Genomic DNA, 20,603 nt, shown 5'->3' with positions numbered 1-20,603 from the left:
TAAAAGATACGTCTTCAGGTTGCGTCAGTCTATAGGAACAAATACATACACACACACACACACACACACACACTTGCTATTTTCTTCTGATCCCCTGCACAAACCAGGTAAGCGATATCACTTCTCATCAACAAATCTAATTACAAATAGGTACTTTCTCAACAGGAATGCCTATAATTAGCTGGTCCCACATTCAGGCACTTAGAGTTTGAGGCAAACACCTTTATTAGTGTAAAGAACAATCAACTAATCAGAAGATCAAGTGACAATAATATTTGGCGTTTTTAATTTAGATTTGTTTTATTTAAGTTTAATGTTAATTCCATGCTGTGTTTCAGTAAGAACAATTACAGATTCGGTATCTGTGGCTCCAGTCAGATATCCAGTAGTACAAATCAGCTGCAAGTTACACATACTGAACAAAAGAGGTTGAGCAGGAGAAGGGGGAGGGGGGCGAGGGTGGAAGGGTCAAAAAAACATTTTTGAATACGCATGCAGGCCCTTTCAATGCCACCTTCAATGCTAACCTGCTTGGAGGAGGGAAAGTTAAGGGAAGGCAAGAATGAATAGCAACAGATTCTCCAACTTCAACTAGGACAAGGTTTAAGCAACATTTTTGCACAGTTTGGAAACACTGTTTACAGCAAACCCACTACAACAGACACTCTCCAAAACAACCTGCAAAATTCAAGCTCTATACACCACTCATTTTAAACAATGGTATGAAATTCAGTTTAAACAATTAAACAAAGAAAAACCTCCAGCACAAGTTGTACAGTGCGGCTGACTCCAGCTTGTCTAGGGTCTAATGATTCACTCACTGTAAGCATTTCTAATAGTTTATGTGCTGGATGCACCAAGACATTCTAGTAATGCTGAAAAAGCTTCTCTAAAGTCCCATTAGTGTCTTAAAAACCTAAAATGCTGGAAGCAGGGAAATCCACAGGCATTCACTCTTGCCTTTAAGAATTCTTAAACTGTGTAAAAAAATGATAACCCAGGAGGGTAGGAACCTAAATCATGAGAACCAGTGTAAAAAGTCAGATCTGGTGGTCCTCAGAGTGAGACAGGGATCTTAGGAGGGGTGGACAGAGATGGATTCTCTTCTTGGCTTCAATGTCTCACTGGTTGTCATCTTCCACGTCCTGCAGGCACTCCTTATTCTGTTCATCTCCTGTAAAATAATGTAAATTATTAGTAACATGTATAGCTTTATGTATTAAAATGCTGCACACAAGCGTGTTCCGCAAACTCCTACAATTCGATAGTTGGTAAAACGGTTTCAAGCCCCCCTCCAGTGGTTAAATCTCAGGATGCCCTTTGTTCAATGCAACTCTGATATAAAATCCCACATTCAAATGTCACTGTTCACCATCTTGCTTGGTCTACATTGCACTCAGTTGAGAACACTTTGTGCATCATACATCTGTGACAGATTTACAATCTTTGACAAGAAAAGCATTCAGGTGATGTGAGGCATACAGATCAATAGCTGTAATCACCAGAGACTCAAAAGATTTCCACAAATATTCTGGGCACATAAATAAAATAGAAGGAAAACTGAGCAGACGTTGTACAACCAACACAGTCAGGATTCACCCATGGGTGGCAGACTGGAGACAACATACATGTATTCCTTGCTATCAAATAGGCAGGGATCCAAAAACACAAATTATTTTTCTCGCTCTCGATGCAGAGAATGCATTCTACAGGATAGACCAGAATTTCGTGTTTAAATCCCTGGGCCTCATAAATAAGGGTTTCATTAGAACCAACCAACGCTGTGCCCCACTCATCTAGTCCTAATATAGTTTCACAGCAGAAAATGAATAATGATCTTTGCCATGCAGTACAAGGACGATAATCAACTGAAACCAAAAGGATCACAAATGTTGCGTGTTAGTCCCGGAGAACCCAATGTGGGAGAAGAAAAATCTGAATTGATTTTTGTCCTGGTGCATGGGCTTCAGGGGAAGGGGGGCTGGGGAACAGAGATCAATGACTTATTTGAAGAAAACCAAACAGCAAACCTCCGCATCCAACACTGGATAGTAGGAGTATACAAAGCTTGCGATCTACATGAGAACATGCTTTAAATGTTATCTTTCAAAAATAATTATTCTAACACTTACTAAATTAGGGTTCTCAAAAGGAATAGTTCATGAGCTACTCCAGGGTACAGTACAGCCTACTAAATTATGATTTTGCTTGAATTAAAAATATGTATGTATACATATATGTATACACACCAAATTTATAAAGTGCGCATTTGAGACAATTTTTTATATTTTCAGAACATGTGAGCTGAGAATTTGCCGACACGTGGTAATTTCCAAAATATATTTAAAGCTGATAATGGAGTGATTAATCATGTGGTGTAGACTTATCACTATTAACTTGGTGCTAGCAGCATTGCACCTGTGGTTATGTATTAACTACGTAGAGATATACACAAACCCTTTTTTACATTACAGCTGGCAAATTGGTGGCAAGCTGGCAAGATGGCCTATTCCAGCGTGAGCGCTATACCTGGAGTGCTGCATTTGGCAGTTCCTTGTTTTTAAAATACCCGTTTTTTGTCTTTTATTTATCTTGTTTAGGAATACTTATCCCTTGTTCTTAATCAGCCTGGCCTCGCATACCCTCCACTCTGTCACCATACTTGCACTATAATAGTGGAAATCACCGCTCTTTGTGGGTCCTTTGCCCCTGACTCGTGGCGGCCATTTTAGGTGAGGGGGTCCTAGCGCGTGTTGAAGTCCTCTCTCTACCTCGCTAGGAGAGTACTTAGGTAGGCAAATCCTGCAGCGCCGCCCTATTCCAGCGTGAGCGCTATACCTGGAGTGCTGCATTTGGCAGTTCCTTGTTTTTAAAATACCAGTTTTTTGTCTTTTATTTATCTTGTTTAGGAATACTCATCCCTTGTTCTTAATCAGCCTGGCCTCGCATACCCTCCACTCTGTCACCATACTTGCACTATATTAGTGGAAATCACCGCTCTTTGTGGGTCCTTTGCCCCTGACTTGTGGCGGCCATTTTAGGTGAGTGGGTCCTAGCGCGTGTTGAAGTCCTCTCTCTACCTCGCTAGGAGAGTACTTAGGTAGCCATGTGGACGCGCAGCGGGGACGCCGGACTGATGCCGGAGTTACGCCAGAGTTCAGCACGTCTGTGCCCGTCCGGGCCCAGACGGGCTTAGGGCTGGTCCCCCTGCCTATCTCACAGGAGCCACCCTCTACTTGTTTCAGGTATAGGAGGGATGACCTTATTTCTTGGCGGTCCCCAATTGCATCTACTTGTAGTTTTGCTCACGTGGACGGATATCCGTTCCTCCCCTGTGGGGCCTGCAATTCGGATCTGGATGACTCTGTGTTATCACTAGCTTTGCTGAACTGTCGCTCTCTACCCAACCACGCGACCGAAATTAACTCTTATTCTTGATCATAAACTTGATGTCCTATTCCTAACAGAGACCTGGATTTCCTCATGCTCCGGCCCGGACATGGTCAGAGCACTTCCACCAGGCTTCCTTATATTTCATCTAGACAGACCTGTGGGGCGGGGCGGAGGAATTGCCATCCTTTACAGGGATACGTTAGTGTGTAAGGCTCAAGATGGAGGGCTGAGCGACTGCGAGAGCTGTCAGTTCTCCCTACGTCTGTCGCCTACGGCGTCCCTGGCGGGCCTTCTTATGGGCAATTTTATCAACTCCTTCCTCGAAAAGGTCGCGCTCCTTGCTTCCTCTACTGCCAACTTTGTGGCATTGGGGGATTTCAACATTCACTTTGATGACCCTTCTGGCTCTCCGGGTGCAGATCTGCAGTTCGACCTCAAGGCGTTTGAGATCAGCCTGGCCAACTCGGGTGCAACGCATGTGAAGGGACATCTGCTTGATCCTATATTCTCAAACTCGGATCGCCTCAAAGTACTGCCCGCGTTGGCTCTGCCCTGGACGACCACTTTATGGTCCCGGCCCGATGGCAGCTCGATGTCTCAGTGGCACCAACCCCCAGGGTATTTATGGTTGAAAGAGCTTGGTCTAGGCTTCCAGTGGACACTTGGGCAACACATTTGGAGTCGTCCCGGCCCCTTCTTGGGTCTGATCCACTGGTAGCCGATGTGAATCTTAGCACCTGGCTGACCAATTCGCTCGACGCCATTCTCCCGAAGAAAAGATTACTTACCAGGGGTAGAAGAGTGGGATCAGCCCCCTGGTATACACCAGAGCTGAGAACACTCAGGAAGGGCTGCAAGAGGATGGAGCGGATTTGGAGGAAGGACTGGAGTGAAAACAGCCGGACAGAATATCGGGTGGCTCTCGGTACCTATAAATCTGCCATTAAGGCAGCGAAAGCTGTGTTCTTCGAGGAGAGAATAGGTCTCTCTTCTAACTCCTCGAAGGAATCTTTCAGGGTTATCAGAGAACTCCTGCAAACTCCTGATCCCCCGGTTACTCACGACAACCCACGTGAGAAATGTTCCGAACTGGCTTCTTTCTTCAAGACCAAAGTCGAAAACATCTTGGCATCTCTCCCTCGGCTAGCCCAGGAGACACACTCGGGTGGCAGCCCAGGGCCTCGACCCGGGCCGCGGTCAGTGGCGCTGGATTCCTTTGGTCTAGTCACGGTGGAGGAAGCTCTCGGGGTCATGGCGACTGAAGAGTGGGTCCCCGCGAGACCCCGTACCGATGAAATACCTGAAGCAGGTCGCCCCTACCATCGGCGGCCCTGTGACTGACCTTATAAACCTTTCTTTTTCCAAAGGAGTGGTGCCCCCCAGTTGGAAGGGAGCGGTTGTCAAGGCCCTCTTGAAGAAGCCTAGCCTGGACCCCGCCGACCTTGCTAATTTTAGGCCCATCTCTCTGCTCCCCGGCATTAGCAAGGTGGCGGAGAAACTCGTGAATAAGCGCCTATCGGGTTTTCTGGAATCCAATTCCCTCCTGGGTGATTCCCAAACGGGTTTTCGTCCTGGTCAGGGGACGGACACTGCCCTGCTCGCAGTCGTGGAGAATGCCAGGAGCATTTTGGATTCAGGGGGATCGGTGGCAGTCATCCTCCTGGACCTCAGTGCGGCATTTGATACCGTAGACCACCAGGTGTTACTCCATCGGCTGGCGGGGGTGGGGGTTTCCGGGATGGCCCTGAAATGGTTCGCGTCATTTCTGGAGGGCCGGACGTTTGAGGTTTGGGAAGGCCAGGAGAAATCAACATCAGTCCCTCTCCAGTGTGGTGTGCCACAGGGCTCATCGTTGAGCCCTACATTGTTCAACATTTATATGGCCCCTCTGGAGAGTGTGGTGCTGCCACTGGGTATTAAGATCATCAGCTACGCTGATGATACCCAGTTGGTGGTAGGGCTCCCCCAGGCGGCAAACCAACCCGACCGGCTGCACACCTGTTTATCTCAGATCTTTACGTGGATGTGCAGCTCGGCACTCAAACTTAACGGTTCGAAAACCGAATTGATGATGCTAGGGAACTCCCCTCCCTCCCTCTCACCGAGCAGCTGGCCCAGCTGCCTGGGAATGGCACCCACCCCCAAACAGGAGATTAAGAGCTTGGGGGTGTGGCTAGAGCAGGACCTTTCTTTTAGGACTCACGCCAAAAAGACAGCGGGCGTGTGTTTTGGTCTGCTCCGGTCTGCCCGGAAGATTCTACCTCTCCTCCCGATGGCCTCGAGGAGGCTGCTAATCCAGGGACTCATCATCTCACGGCTGGATTTCAGCAATGCGCTGTTTCTGGGGGCTCCAGAAACAACCCTAAACAAACTACAGCAAGTTCAAAATGCTGCTGCCAGGCTCTTGACGGATCTGCCCAGGCGTCAATCTGCCCGCCCGGCGCTTAAGGCGCTTCATTGGCTTCCCATCAGAGAGAGGGTGAATTTTAAAGCACTCTGCATGGCCCACAAAATCCTGCAGGGTAAAGGGCCACCGATCCTACGGGAGATGGTCCAACCCTATAAGGCCCCTCGTACCCTGCGCTCGGATCATCAACATCTGTTACAAGTGGCGAAAGTAAGGAAGGCCAGGACTGGCGGCAGAAGATTTTCCATAAACGTTGCAACTTTGTGGAACTCCCTTCCGTTATTCCTACGCTCTGAAACGAGTTCCTTACGATTCCGCAAACTTTTAACGACCCACCTGTTCCCTGTCTAATGTCTTTCTCTTCTGTTATGGTGCCTCTGTTTTTTTTTTTGGAAGAGCGCGGGGATGCCCAAGGGTAACCAGGCGCGATATAAAACTCAATAATAATAATAATAATAATAAATTTGCTAAATGAACTGAGGCGATCTTTGCTGGTAATTTTGTGTGTGGTGGCCTATAATGCAATTGTCTGTTTTGGTCAATATTAGATCACTAACACTATTGATAAATAGTTCATGATGATTTTTATTGAACATGTAGCTCATATTATGGAAAAGGTTGGAGACCCCTGTACTAAACTCTTACCAAGATGTTAGCCCCAGTAGCAGCCCATCAACAAAAATGAATTCAGGGCTTTCCATAATTGGCTCATAAAAGCTTCCACACATCAACTAGCAGGAACTACCACGTCCATCTGCCTCATTGTTCACCACACTCTGCCTCACAGTCAACTATCAGATTTCTCACTTGCATCCCACAACATTGACTTCTTGGGAGCTTTTCTAAAATGGTGCAATACACGGTATTTCTCTCAAGACAGACGGGTAAAGATTTGTTAACTAGCTCACAGACGGTAAACAAAAAAATGTTTCTGTCCAGATCTACAAATCGTTCATGGGTATGATTTCTTCCTGCATTTATCTTGTTTTAAATTGCCGACTACAAATGTGTCCACTTCAAGAAGAACTGGACAAGCAAAAGCTCCAGGCACATGGGTCCTTCAGCCTCATTCAAATAACTGCAACAATGAAAGTTGCTATGTTTTGGTAGACACAAACTTCAAATCTCTCCAGAGATCTCACATACCTTACACCAATTTGCAAATATATCATAACAATGGATGCCTTCCTAAAAGGTTGGGGTGCCCACCTCAAGGACTTACAAATAAGAGGCCAGACGAAACAAGGCTCCACATCAACTAACTGAAGCTTAAGGCTATCACCTTAGCATTGAAGTTGTTTCTACCCAAGATAGAAAAACCATTTGTGCTCATACACACAGACAATGCCACCAATAACATTTATCTCAACAAACAAAGGGGGCGGGGGTGCTAGAGGTGGGGAACGCTCACCAGCGCAATCTAGTCCTGCACGACAAATCTGGAACTGGGCTCTTCAACATCAGATATCGCTCAAAGCAGAACATGGGCTAGGAGTGCCCAACATCCTCGCAGAATCGCCAAGCAGGACCATTATCCTTTACCTGGTGTGGGAGCTAGACGATCACATTCTGGACATTCTCTTCTACCAGAGTGGCAACCCAAACTTGGTTCGGTTTGCTAAAGGAGAACAAAAATGCCCATTGCTCGCAAGTTGACATCCCCAACAGGGATAGCCCGTAATCTATGCTTATGCTGATCCTGTGGGTCCCAAGGATGGTCAACAAACTGAAGATAGAGCCTTGCAGACTTCTCCTCATAGCTCCAAAGTGGCCGAGACACCTGCTGCTCCTCTCGCAATAACCTCATGTCCAGCTCAATGGGCGCTGACCATGAATCAGGGCCAGGTACATCATCCCGACCTAACATTGCTAAACTCAGCCTGGCTCATGAGTTCAAGGAATTCTCCATGATATACATTCTGTCAGACTTCAGGGAAATCCTTGCAAAGCAAAAGTGGACACAACGAACAGAGCTTATAAGCACAAGTGGAAACAAACGCTTCTTCCTTTGGTGTGCAGACTCTAAGGTCCACCCTCATCAACCAAGCAAATTCTCCCAGATCTGTTCCACCTGGCAAGATCCAGCTTGACTCGCTCTTCCATCAGAGTGCATATGGGAGCAATTTTCAGGTTTACAAGGTCCAGTAATGCACTTTTTCTATGGTCTGGTCGAGTTGTACCATCGTGGTGCTGGGACAACTCATGAAAATACCATATGAGCCCATTCACAAGGCAGAATTAAAGTACCTTATGTGGAAAACTGCACTTCTAGTGGCTCACATTTGCCAAATGAGTGACATTCACACTTTTACCATTAAGGAACTTTCCTACTATCCAAGACACGCAGTGTAATACTTCAAACCAATCCTAAGTTTATTCCCAATGTGCCATCAGACTTCCAATTGAACGAGCCAGTGGTTCTACGAACATTCTTCCCGATACCAATGAATTGCAGAAATATTGAATATGCTACTTACCAGTATGCATCTGTTCTTGGCATGTAGGGCTGCTGACATTCATATCTATAGCATAGATCGCCGCCTAGTGTTGGGTCCGGAACCAGTATCCATCTGTTCTTGGCATGTAGGGCTGCTGACATTCATATCTATAGCATAGATCGCCGCCTAGTGTTGGGTCCGGATGATTGCACATTGTTGTCCTGGAAGAGTCTTCGAAGTATCACAAGATAGGTGGCTCCTCCCCTGGACTACAGTGCGCATGGGCATCGACTCCATCCCCAGATTGTTTTTAGCCATTGTGGCGAAGATGGAGTGTAACAGTGTGAGCGATCACCATGCTAAGAGTAAGTGTAAATTCTGCAGCCGCTACAGGCGCCGGGGAGGAGGGTGGGCGATATGAATGTCAGCAGCCATACATGCCAAGAACAGATGCATACTGGTAAGTAGCATATTCAGTTCGAGGCATGTGGGCTGCTGAATTCATATCTATAGCATAGAATATACAGCAGTCCCTCCATTAGCGGCGGCCGCCTGTGCCAGCTGCAGACGTTTGAAAAAGTGTTTTTAGAACAGCCTGCCCTACAGCTGCTTGGATTGCACATCTACACAGTAGTGTTTTGTAAATGTATGTGGGGTAGACCATGTGGCTGCTCTACAAATGTCTTCTAAAGGGATATTTCCAAGGAAAGCCATGGAGGCCCCCAACTTGCGGGTGGAGTGGGCTCTTGGGGGGGGATCGTTAAGGTGCGCTTAGCTTTTTGATAGCAAATTTGAATGCACTTAACGATCCACCGGGCTATACCTGCTTTGGAAATGGGGTTGCCTTTGTGATGTGCGGAAAAGGCAACAAAGAGTTGTTTCGTCTTCCTAAAATCTTTGGTCCTATCGATGTAGTACATCAAAGCCCTTCTGACGTCAAGAGTGTGGAGCATTCTTTCCGCCACTGTATCAGGATTTTGGAAGAACACAGGCAGTTCAATAGTCTGATTGACATGGAACTGTGAAACTACCTTTGGAAGAAATGTAGGTTTAGTGCGCAGCACTACCCGGTTGGAGTGAATTTGTATGAATGGCTCTTGTACAGTGAGCGCCTGGAGCTCACTAACACGTCGCAGTGACGTAATGGCTATTAGGAAAGCCACTTTCCATGTTAAGAACTGAAGCTCGCATGAATGTAGAGGCTCAAAAGGTGGACCCATCAGCCGGGTGAGGACCACATTAAGATTCCATTCAGGAGCAGGTGGGGTCCTGGGAGGAATGACTCGTTTGAGCCCCTCCAGAAAGGCTTTAATGGCAGGCACTCTGAAAAGGGAGAGATGCTGCCTGTTTTGGAGATAAGCCGCTATGGCGAATTAATGTATTCGAATGGAAGCATATGCCAGATTGCATTTGTAAAGATGTAACAGATAACAAATGATGTTGTGCGTGGACGCGTCATCGGGTCAATGTGGTGGTCCACGCAATAAATGACAAACCGCTTCCATTTTGCGGCATAGCATGCCCTGGTAGTGGGCTTCCTTGCCTCCCGAATGATATCCATGCAGTCAGGAGGCAAGTTGAGGTAGCCAAACTAAGACCTCTGGAGCCAGATCGCCAGGTTGAGCTGTTGCGGATCTGGGTGCTGAATGTCGCCATGGCTCTGTGTCAAAAGTCTGCATGTGAGGTGCAGCCTTTGATGCGGTACCACGGAAAGTTATAGAAACGTGGTGTACCATGGTTGGCGTGCCCACGTTGGAGCAACCAGGATGAGCATCATCGAGTGTTGCTTTAGCTTTCGTGCCACCAGCGGTATTAGAGGTGCTGGGGGAAAAGCGTACGCAAATTTGCCTGACCAGTTCATCCATATCGCATTGCCCTGCGACTGTGGCTTTGGCGTTTTCCTTTGTGGCGAACAGGTCTCTCTCTGTATGACCCCACTGCTGGAAGTACGGGTGGAGTACTGATGGATGTATCTCCGCCTCGTGCATTTGGTGGCTGTACCTGCTGAGCAGATTCGCCATCTGATTGTCCTTGCCTGGGAGGTGTTCCGCCATGAGGAAGATGTTCCTCTGAATGGCCCACTTCCACATGCTCTGAGCTAGATGAGACAACTGTGGAGAGTGTGTCCCTCCCGGCTTCTGAAGTACATGGTAGTCATGTTGTCCGTCCGGATCAACACAACTTTGTTGCACAGATGTACTTTGAATGCCTTTATTGCCATGAAGATTGCCATCAGCTCTAGGTGGTTGATGTGCATGTTCCTTTGCTGCGTAGTCCATAGTCCCTGCTCCGTGTAGTGGAGTACATGAGCTCCCCAACCATGGAGAGAAGCGTCCGTCGTTAGGATGATCTGTGGAACAGGCTCTTGGAACGGTCGGCCTTTGCAAAGGTTGTGTGGATTCCAACAATGCAGAGAGTTGTATGCACGACCGGTGACCAACACTAGGTCTTTCTGATTCCACTGACGTGCTAAGCACTCTTGAAGCGGACGCATATGTAGTCTTGTGTGCGGGACTATGAAGATGCAGGAGGCCATCATGCCTATCAACTGCATGAACACTCGTGCTGGAAGCGAGTGTTGCGGTCTGAATTTCTGTATCAGCAATTGAATGCTGTTGATTCTCACAGAATTTGGCTGCGCTGTGGCCGCCAGAGTGTCTATTGTCGCGCCCAGATACTGCCGCACATGGGCGGGCTAAAGGTGTGACTTCGGATAATTCAGTGAGAATCCCAGATCGTGAAGAAGGTGAATGGTGTGGGACATGTTGGCAGCGCACTGCTGGGCCGACTTTGCTTGGACAAGCCAGTCGTCCAGATAAGGGTAGACGTGAACGTTTTGTCTCCTGAGGAGCGCAGCCACTGTTGCCAGGCATTTTGTGAACACCCTGGGCGCTGTGGTCACTCCGAAAGGGAGGACTTTTAATTGGTAATGCTGATTCTGAATGGTGAATCTGAGGTATTTTCTGTGTGACGATGTAGTGGAATGTGAAAATATGCATCCTTGAGATCTAATGTTGCGAGGAAATCCCCCTGATTGAGCAACGGAAGAACCTGCTGCAGCGTGAGCATATGAAAGTGTTCTGAGAGAATGTACTGGTTTAGGGGCCTGGGGTCCAGTATGGGTCGGAGGGGCCCGTCTTTCTTTGGGATCAAGAAGTACACTCCTGAGCCTCTTTGTTCCACTGGTACAAGCTCGATTGCCCCTTTTTGCAGCATGACGAGCACCTCTTGCTGCAATAAGTGCAAATGCTCTGTGGACATAGGACGGTGTTTTGGGGGAATGTTGGGTGGAGTGGATGTTAACTCCAGACAACCGTACTGGATAAGCTTTCTGACCCACCTGTCTGTGGTGATGGATTTCCACACTGGCAGGAACTGCTGGAGTCTCCCCCCGACTGGTGTTGTATGGTCGGGGGCAGTGACAAGGCGTCGGGGGGCAGTGACAAGGCGTCGGGGGGCAGTGACAAGGCGTCACTGTTTGTTGGCGGCGGAGGATCGGGAGCTGTTGTTTCCACGACCTCTGCCCTTGGCGCTGTTTCCGCGATAGCCACCTCTGCTCTGTTTGTTGTATGAGGTTTGCGCACCACTTTTAGTGTACTGTGTTTGCTGGGACATTTGGCCTCTGGAAACACCTCTATTGCTTGAGCGACGAAAAGTGCTACCCCTCAACTGCTGGGACTGGAGAGCCCCCATAGACTTTGCAGTCTCGGTGTCCTTTTTGATTTTTTCCAGGGTAGTATCCACCTTAGGTCCAAATAAGTGATCAGGGTTCACAGGTTGATTCAGGATGGTGGTTTGCATCTCCGGTTTGAACCCGGAGATCCTGAGCCAGGCCTGACGCCGCAACATTACACTAGTGTTAATGGCCCTGGCCGCGGTGTCCGCAGCGTCCAGTGCACACTTAATAGAAGCATTTGAGATGAGTTTCCCTTCCTGAATGAGCATCTCTGCAGCCTCCTTATACTCGTCTGGCAAGTGTTGTAACAGGGTTTCAAGTGTATCATAATGTGCCCTGTCATATCTGGCCAAGAGTGCCTGCGTGTTAGAAATGCGACAGATATTGGCCGCTTGAGCCGCCACCCTCTTCCCTGATGCTTCTAGCACTTTAGATTCCTTGTCAGGGGGGTGAGCATTACCAGTAGTTTGTGAATTTGCCCTCTTCCGAGCATTAGAAACAACTAGAGAGTCCAACGGCAACTGGCCCTTGATGTAGGTAGGGTCGCCAGGTGCCGGCTTGTATTTTTTTTCAATTCTGGGGTTTACAACCCTGGCACGTGTGGGATCTTTAAAAATGTCTGCAGCATGTTTCAAGACACCCTTCAGCACTGGCAGGGTCTTAACGATCTTTTCAGAGGAGGAAAAGGTGTCAAACAGAAAGTCTACTTCAATAGGGTCAGCATGAAGCTGGACGTCACGATTCTTGGCTGCCCTCTCAATAAGCGCATTAAACGCCGCAGAATCCTCAGTAGGGGAGGTTTTGATATCATACATTTGAGTGTCCGGGCAGTTTGTGGATCCCCTGGGTCTGCAGCATCTGCCCATGTGTCATGCTGATCTTCACGATCAGTGTCGGCAGGGTAGTTCTGTATTCCTGGTAGTCACCTTCCCCAGCCTCCACATCTGAGTAAGTGGGCGAGATTGGAGCAGGGTCCTGAGCACGTGGATTAATCAGTTCAACAAGAACTGGGGAATCCGTGGAATCCTTTTTCTTCTTCAAAGGAATTGTGTAGGACTCCATAGGCCGTGCTGGTGTGATCTTGCGCTTGTAAATGGAAAGTTTACCGGTGTTGGCGTCGATAAACTGTTCCGCCTGGTCCTCGAGTAGGGGTTGCCGATGTTTTGTGCCGACAACAGCAGGGGTAGGCTTCGGCCCGGTGGAGACTGTCATGGACGGCTCGACGACCTGCTTGGGCGCGAACGCCTTTGGCGCCACTTTTGGCGGCAGCGTGAACTGAATCGGCGCCGTCGACTTGTGCGATTTGGCGGCTGGCTTCGGTGTGGAAGTATCTTTCGGATCGACCGCGGAAGCCTTGTCCTTAATGCGCTGCAACGAGTCCGACACCTGCTTCGTGAAGGATGCGGACGGTTTCGTCGACTCAACAGGTGCTCTTGAGCCACTACCATGCGGTGACTCGAGGGTAGCAGCACTCTTGGCCTTTTCGACCGACGAGTAGGATCGACAGCTTTTGGAGCTCCGAGTCCCTTGAGTGTGTCGACGGCCTTTGGCGTCGGCGGCTTTGGCAAGCGCTTTCGGTGCCCCAGTCTTCGGCTCGACGCCCTTGAGCGACTTCACCGATTCGACAGCCTTCTTTGGCTTAGTGTGCCCCGACATGTCCGAAGTCGTGGAGCCGACCAATGCGACAGGCGTTTTCTGTTTTGATGGTGCCTCTATCACTTTCGGGTTTGAGGAGACCGAAGTTTGTACCTTTGGTTTCGATTTGACCAATGGCGGCTCCGTAGAAGCTTCTTTCGAGACGGAAGCTTTCTCTTTCGGTTTTGATTTGACTAATGGCGGCTCCGCAGAAGTGTCCGTAGTCGGGCCCGGAGGCGAGACCGTGGATTTAGGTGTAAGATCATGGGTAAGGCCATGTGGCGATCCCTCGACCTGAGCCTTAGTCAATGTCCGAACGGGGCATAGCTCTTCGCCTGAGCTATCTTCCATGGCCCCATAGGCGCCATCGTCGTATCCTACCTCGTCGACGACGTCTTCTGTATCGAGCATTTCTACGTCTGCGTCGTAGTCTATCTCTGCCGCTGGAATTGAAATCTGCTCTTGAACCTCCTGCTCGTCTGCTTCTTCTCCCTCAGTATCAAAAATGTTCACCGGGTCAGGTGCCGTCTGCTGGGCTTCTTGGCGCGCCGAAGTCGAATCGTCTTCTTGGAACGAAAACAAGGCATACAGTTGGCTTCATCGTGATCCGGCGACAGGCACTTGTTGCACACCGGGTGGACGTCGATGTGGGGATACTTGGAGTTGAAGTGGTGGTGAGTGATGCACAACAGTAATGTTCAACAGGTGTAAGTTGGGCTAAGCGATTTGCGGGTGCGCTCGTGGGTTGTGTTTCCGTCCAAAACACACCTCAAAATGATGCTACGTCGTGTATGCATGTAACATGCTGATACATCCCCACGTGAGGCACTCCAACTGAAACAAAGTTTCAAATTGTGAATCCAATGTGTTTTTATTGGTTCAATAGCGTTATTCTTCAAAACAAGTTTGATATTGTCTTCATATCAAAGCATTCATATAATTTCCAAATGAGGAACAATCAAATAGGTAACTCCAATGCATTTCGGGCAGAGCCCTTTCTCAAGGAGTTCTGTAAAGAAGACGAAAATGAGGTAAGGGTAGAATCAAGAAGGTCAAAACGCAGTGATTATATTAAAGGCGGAGATAGTGTTAAAAACGGGAGTGAATAAAGCGTAGACTATCGTGTATTCGGTGACTAGTAAAATTACGTGCCGATCAACTGGTGATGGAAAAGGCGTTTGTAAAGTCATTTAAAACTGAGTAGGTAACCAGAACCAGTGTTTTCACCGAGTGGTGCGTGGTAGCTAGAATGCAACAAGAAAAAACGTGCAATAAACGCTAAGTGCTGACTCAACGAGCAAAACGAGTAAAGGACTTACTTAAAGTACAATGTGACGCGCGGCGTCACGAACAGACTCTGGGGCATTCGAAAGAACGCTGCAGGGGCGTGTTAACTAAATCGTCAATGGTAAAGTGTAAACATAAAAAAGAGACTAGACGGTGGAATGAAGTGTTTGGGTGTGGGCGCCATGTTAGAGTGGTGGAATGACGGATAACGAATAAAACATGGGATAAAAAAGCATAATGAGATTAGTGAGCAAATAAAGAATTAAAGGTTGAAGGAAAGAATTCAGGAAAAGTTAAAAAACCGTGACAAGATAAGGAGGTAAAAATAAAACTAACATGTTTACACTTTACCATTGACGATTTAGTTAACATGCCCCTGCAGCGTTCTTTCGAATGCCCCAGAGTCTGTTCGTGACGCCGCGCGTCACATTGTACTTTAAGTCCTTTACTCGTTTTGCTCGTTGAGTCAGCACTTAGCGTTTATTGCACGTTTTTTCTTGTTGCATTCTAGCTACCACGCACCACTCGGTGAAAACACTGGTTCTGGTTACCTACTCAGTTTTAAATGACTTTACAAACGCCTTTTCCATCACCAGTTGATCGGCACGTAATTTTACTAGTCACCGAATACACGATAGTCTACGCTTTATTCACTCCCGTTTTTAACACTATCTCCGCCTTTAATATAATCACTGCGTTTTCACCTTCTTGATTCTACCCTTACCTCATTTTCGTCTTCTTTACAGAACTCCTTGAGAAAGGGCTCTGCCCGAAATGCATTGGAGTTACCTATTTGATTGTTCCTCATTTGGAAATTATATGAATGCTTTGATATGAAGACAATATCAAACTTGTTTTGAAGAATAACGCTATTGAACCAATAAAAACACATTGGATTCACAATTTGAAACTTTGTTTCAGTTGGAGTGCCTCACGTGGGGATGCATCAGCATGTTACATGCATACACGACGTAGCGATACTTGGAGTTGCACACTGGGCACCTCTTGAACGGGCTCCGTTCCATGATGTTTTGTCGAATAAGTCTTGTTGCGTCGACTGGGCCTCGAGCACCGAAGAGCCACGCGGCTCCTCGGATGTCCGACTCGGGAGCTGAGCTGGAACAGAACTGGGCACCGATCGCAAGACAATACCGAATGGGCCGAAAAGAAAGTTTTTATCAAATTCGAACTGGAGTGATCAAATATGCATCCGAACCCAATGGCGGAAAAAAACAATCTGGGGATGGAGTCGATGCCCATGCGCACTGTAGTCCAGGGGAGAAGCCACCTATCTCATGATACTTCAAAGACTCTTCCAGGACAACAATGTGCAATCATCCGGACCTAACACTAGGCGGCGATCTATGCTATAGATAGGAATTCAGCAGCCCACATGCCTCGAACCTCTACATTATCTAGACGTCAAACTAGTTCTAAAGTTTTACTTACACAGAACCCATCAAATCTGCAGGGTGGACCAAATGTTTCTGGCTTAGGGGGATATTAGAAAAGGTTTCCCAGTATCCAAACAATCGCCAGATGGATTGCATCCACCACACAATTTTGTTACTCGCAAGCCAGAGCTATTTCCACATCTACAGCCTTTTTTGTTGGTGTAACCATCAGCATACATGCAGAGCAACAACGTGGTCCAGGAGGCACACATTTATGAAAACATTATTGCTTGGATTAGACTCCTAACATTCTAAAAGAAGCAAGAAGTCATACCACCAGAGCTTGCTATGCAGCAAAATGGAAAAGATTGGTTGTATACTGCAATAAAAAAATATCAATCTTTTAGATGCTTCCATACAAACGTTGCTGGGTTCTTCATGACCTTAACAATTGGGATAGCCCTTACAGATTTCTTGGTAGGTTCAGAGGCGTGGAATTTAATAAAATATCTACTTATCCAGGGGACAGATTGCTTCCTAAATCTACTTGTCCTGTAACAAAATTCACTTGCCCCTTTGGGGCCGTGTAGATCAGCAACAAATTATGGCAGTAATCTCATTACATAAGAGCTCTGATAAAACCTCTCTGATTAGGCAAGGGCTCATATCATAGCAGTGTCTGAATACTTGCAATCCCCTTATGTTGACACATTTCTGCAGATCGACATACTGGGGCTGAAGGTAGTGGTAAACAATGGTTCCAGGGTTAGAATGTCCTTTTGAGTCTGTGCAAACCGACTAACTTGTATGTTTTAAGGGTTTTTAACAACTCTTCTCTAATATTTTCTCATACTGAAAAATGTTGGAAATTTACTCCCGACAATGGCAGACATAAACCTTCTTCCAGAGTTCGGAAAAAAGTGGTTGGAGGGAATGTGAACTTACACTCAGATTTTCGCATGAGCAAATCTACATGTGCAGGTTTGTTCATGCTAAAATGCAGTTAAACATTTTCTAGGAGTACTATTTCTTGTCCTACTTCTGTAAGCTCTTGGGCATTCACGAAAGCCGTATAGCTCCACTTAATGCAAGGACAAATACTTTCTTTAATAATTGGGCCCCTAATTTGGTCTGGCGTTGACCGCGACCTTTTGTGTTTATTAAAATTCTGTATGTCTCTCTCTCTGTGTCAGCTCACTTCACTGTGAGTGACACCATTCTGCTCTTTCACAAGGAGCATATCTGCACACAAAGCAGTTTTGTTCAGTGCCAGTAACTACTCTGGCAGCGTGGGCATTTTGAGACCCAAAAACAATTTTTGCTTTTGACAATGTGTAATGTTTGTAATGGTGAGGGCCCGGCAGCTTCCACACCAATAAGGTTTTACAAAAACCGTGCCAAAACAAGTCACACATTGACAAAACTAAAAAGATGACAACCAATTTCAGACCTACTGGCTTTGCCAAGGCTTGTTTATTTGTGTTTCCCATCTTATTTAAACTGGTTACACTGATTTTCCATTATGAATATTTTTGGGAAATACTTTCATGTATCAACACGTTACTAAATGATGCTGCAAAGAAATGGTACCTGCAAATTTACAGTTTAGCAAAATGTTTTTTTCCTGCTTTATGAACATTTTATTTTGAAATCAGAATCTTCAATCTTGCTTTCAAGCTTAAGCAAATATTTGCATCAAATCAGCATTCTGGGAGCATTATACATAACCTTATATTGCTAAACTTTGAAAACGTGTGTACACATTTTTTCTACTGGAACCACTGTCAGTAGTGCAGTCGGCGCTTACAACATTTACTTAGAGCGCTCTCCCTAATAATAAAGGCTTTCAATTAATGAACCATAAGGAAAATGCTACTTACCAGTATGCATCTGTTCTTGGCATGTAGAGCTGCAGAGTTGCACACTGTGCATAGATCGTCACCTAGTGTTGGGCCCGGATGTTTGCAGTTTGTTGTTGTCCTGAAAAGTTCTTTTGAAGTCACGAGATAGGGGACTCCTCCTTAGGACCACATTGCGCATGGGCATCCGCTCCATCCCCAGATTGTTTTTGGCCATTAGGGAAATGATGGAGCTTTGCAAGAAAAGGAAGGATGCCCTTGTAATTTGTATATAATTAAGAGAATACTGGAACAGACAAGGGTAGCCGGGGAGGCGGGTGGGCGTGTGCAACTATGCAACTCTACATGCCAAGCACAGATGCATACTGGTAAGTAGCATTTTCCGTTCAAGGCATAAGAGCTGCAGATTGCACAGTGTGCATAGATTGTATAGCAGTACCCACTCTTAGCGGTGATCACCCCTATCTGTTGCAGTAGTTTGGAATAATGTTTTGAGAACAGCCTGGCCCACATTAGCTTGTTGTTTTGTTTGCTCATCTACACAATAGTGTTTTGTGCATGTGTGCGGTGTAGGCCATGTAGATGCTCTGCAGATGTCGTCTAGGGGAATGTTTCCCAAAAATGCCATTGAAGCCCCTATTTTTCTTGTAGAATGGGTTTTAGGCGGAAAAGATAACGTACGTTTAGCTTTGTGGTAACAAATCTGTATGCATTTGACAATCCGTCTTGCTATCCCAGATTTTGAAATGGGATTACCTTTGTGTGGTGGTGAGAAAGACAATGTATTGTCTTACGAAAAGGTGGCGTTCTTTCAAAATAGTATAGCAATGCTCTTATGACATCTAATGTGTGAAGAGCTCTTTCTGCTACTGACTGGTTGCGAAATTAAGACTGGCAGTTCCACAGATTGAGTTGGAATGGAGAAATGACTTTGGGCAGGAATTTTGGATTAGTACGTAGAACTACCTTATGTTGGTTCATTTGCAAGAAGGGTTCTTGGATGGTTAGTGCTTGTAGTTCACTAACTCTCCGCAGAGAAGTAATAGCTACTAGGAAAGCAACTTTCCATGTTAAAAATTGTAATTCACATCTGTGTAAAGGTTCAAAGGGAGGTCCCATTAACCGTGTGAGAACGTTTAAATTCCACACAGGCGAAGGTGGTACTCTGGGAGGGATTATTCTTTTAAGGCCTTCCATAAAGGCTTTAATGGCAGGCACTCTGAACAGGGATAGATGTTTTGCAGATATTTATTTATTTAGAAAGTTTTATATAGCGCGAACAAGATCTTTGCAGATATCAGAGCGCTTTACAAAGCAGGGATAAAAACAGGAGAGTGAATAACAGGCCATTAGGCATAGCGTAGTTGTAGGAAATAAGTGGGGTGGGGTAGGTACATGAGGGAGCATAGCAACACAGGTACATCAATAAATGATAATAGTACAAATATGTGGGAGCATAGACAGTCAGGTAAGTCAATAATACAAGTAATACAAATAATCAAAGGGATCGAACAGATAATACAGATCGATGCAGAGTCTGTAAAAAATCCACAGTAATAGTTCAAGTATATTTAGCCATAAGGATAGCTTTTACTTCTTTCTTAAAAAGTGTAGTGGCGGAGATGAGCCTGGTTTCAGGAGGGAGTGAGTTCCAGATCCTGGGTGCCATTCCTGAGAAGGAGCGTTTATACGTTTTTTCCTTCCGGAATCTCCGAGGTTTCAGCAGAAGATTGTTTGTGCCTCTAGTGTTTCTAGAGCCGCCAGAGATCGTCAGCTTCTGGGTGAGGTATCCGGGTGAGCTCAGGTGTATAGCCTTGTGTGTCATGCATGCGATTTTCAGGTGTATTCTGGCTTCAAATGGCAGCCAGTTCAGGGATTTCAAGTCAGGGGAAATATGCGAGTGTTTTTTCGACCCAGTGATGAGTCTCGCTGCAGCGTTTAGAGAGGCTCTTAGGGGTGCAGTAGTAGTTGGGGGGAGACCGCATAGGGCGATGCTGCCGTATTCTATTCGAGGGATGACTAGTGCTTGAACTGCATTTTGGAAGTCTTTGGCTGGGAGGAAGATGCTGCTATTGCAGCAAGATGTAGTCTAATAGACGTATAGGTTAAGTTACATCTTTGGAGATGCAGTAAGTATCCTATGATGTGTTGAATAGACACATTTAGGGGATCAATGTTGTTGTGACAATATATCACAAATAGTTTCCACTTGGCTGCATAACATGCCCTAGTGGTTGGACGTCTAGCTTCTTTAATGACATTCATGCACTCTGGAGGAAGGTTCAGATATCCAAATTCTAGGACTTCAGGAGCCAGATCGCAAGGTTGAGCTGAGCTGGGTCCTGGTGTCTGCTCTCTCCACGGTTCTGTTTTAAGAGGTGGGGAGACAGGTGCAGTTTTTGGTGCGGTACTACAGACAGTTGTAGCAGTGTGGTGTACCACGGCTGTCTGACCCACGTTGGAGCAACTAGGATGAGGGTCAGAGAATGCTGCTGTAGTTTGCGTACTACTAGT

At 46.5% G+C, this 20,603-nt stretch overlaps 1 protein-coding gene across 2 annotated transcripts in view; it reads right to left on the bottom strand.

The window, feature by feature from the left end:
* Positions 1-274: 274 nt before the first annotated feature.
* Positions 275-20,603, bottom strand: part of YWHAE (tyrosine 3-monooxygenase/tryptophan 5-monooxygenase activation protein epsilon) — a 186,490-nt gene continuing 166,161 nt past the window's right edge. For both annotated transcript variants that reach the window (XM_078680179.1, XM_078680180.1), the window contains one exon: positions 275-1,174. In XM_078680179.1, the coding sequence (XP_078536305.1) occupies positions 1,122-1,174 (53 nt within the window). In that variant the 3' untranslated portion in view covers positions 275-1,121. The remainder of the gene's footprint in view (positions 1,175-20,603) is intronic.

The sequence above is a fragment of the Lissotriton helveticus genome, chromosome 3_1, assembly GCF_964261635.1.
Source record: "Lissotriton helveticus chromosome 3_1, aLisHel1.1, whole genome shotgun sequence".
In the NCBI taxonomy this organism is placed as follows: domain Eukaryota; kingdom Metazoa; phylum Chordata; class Amphibia; order Caudata; family Salamandridae; genus Lissotriton; species Lissotriton helveticus.
Note: the sequence above shows the minus strand (reverse complement) of the source record. Positions and strands in the feature narration are given on the sequence as shown.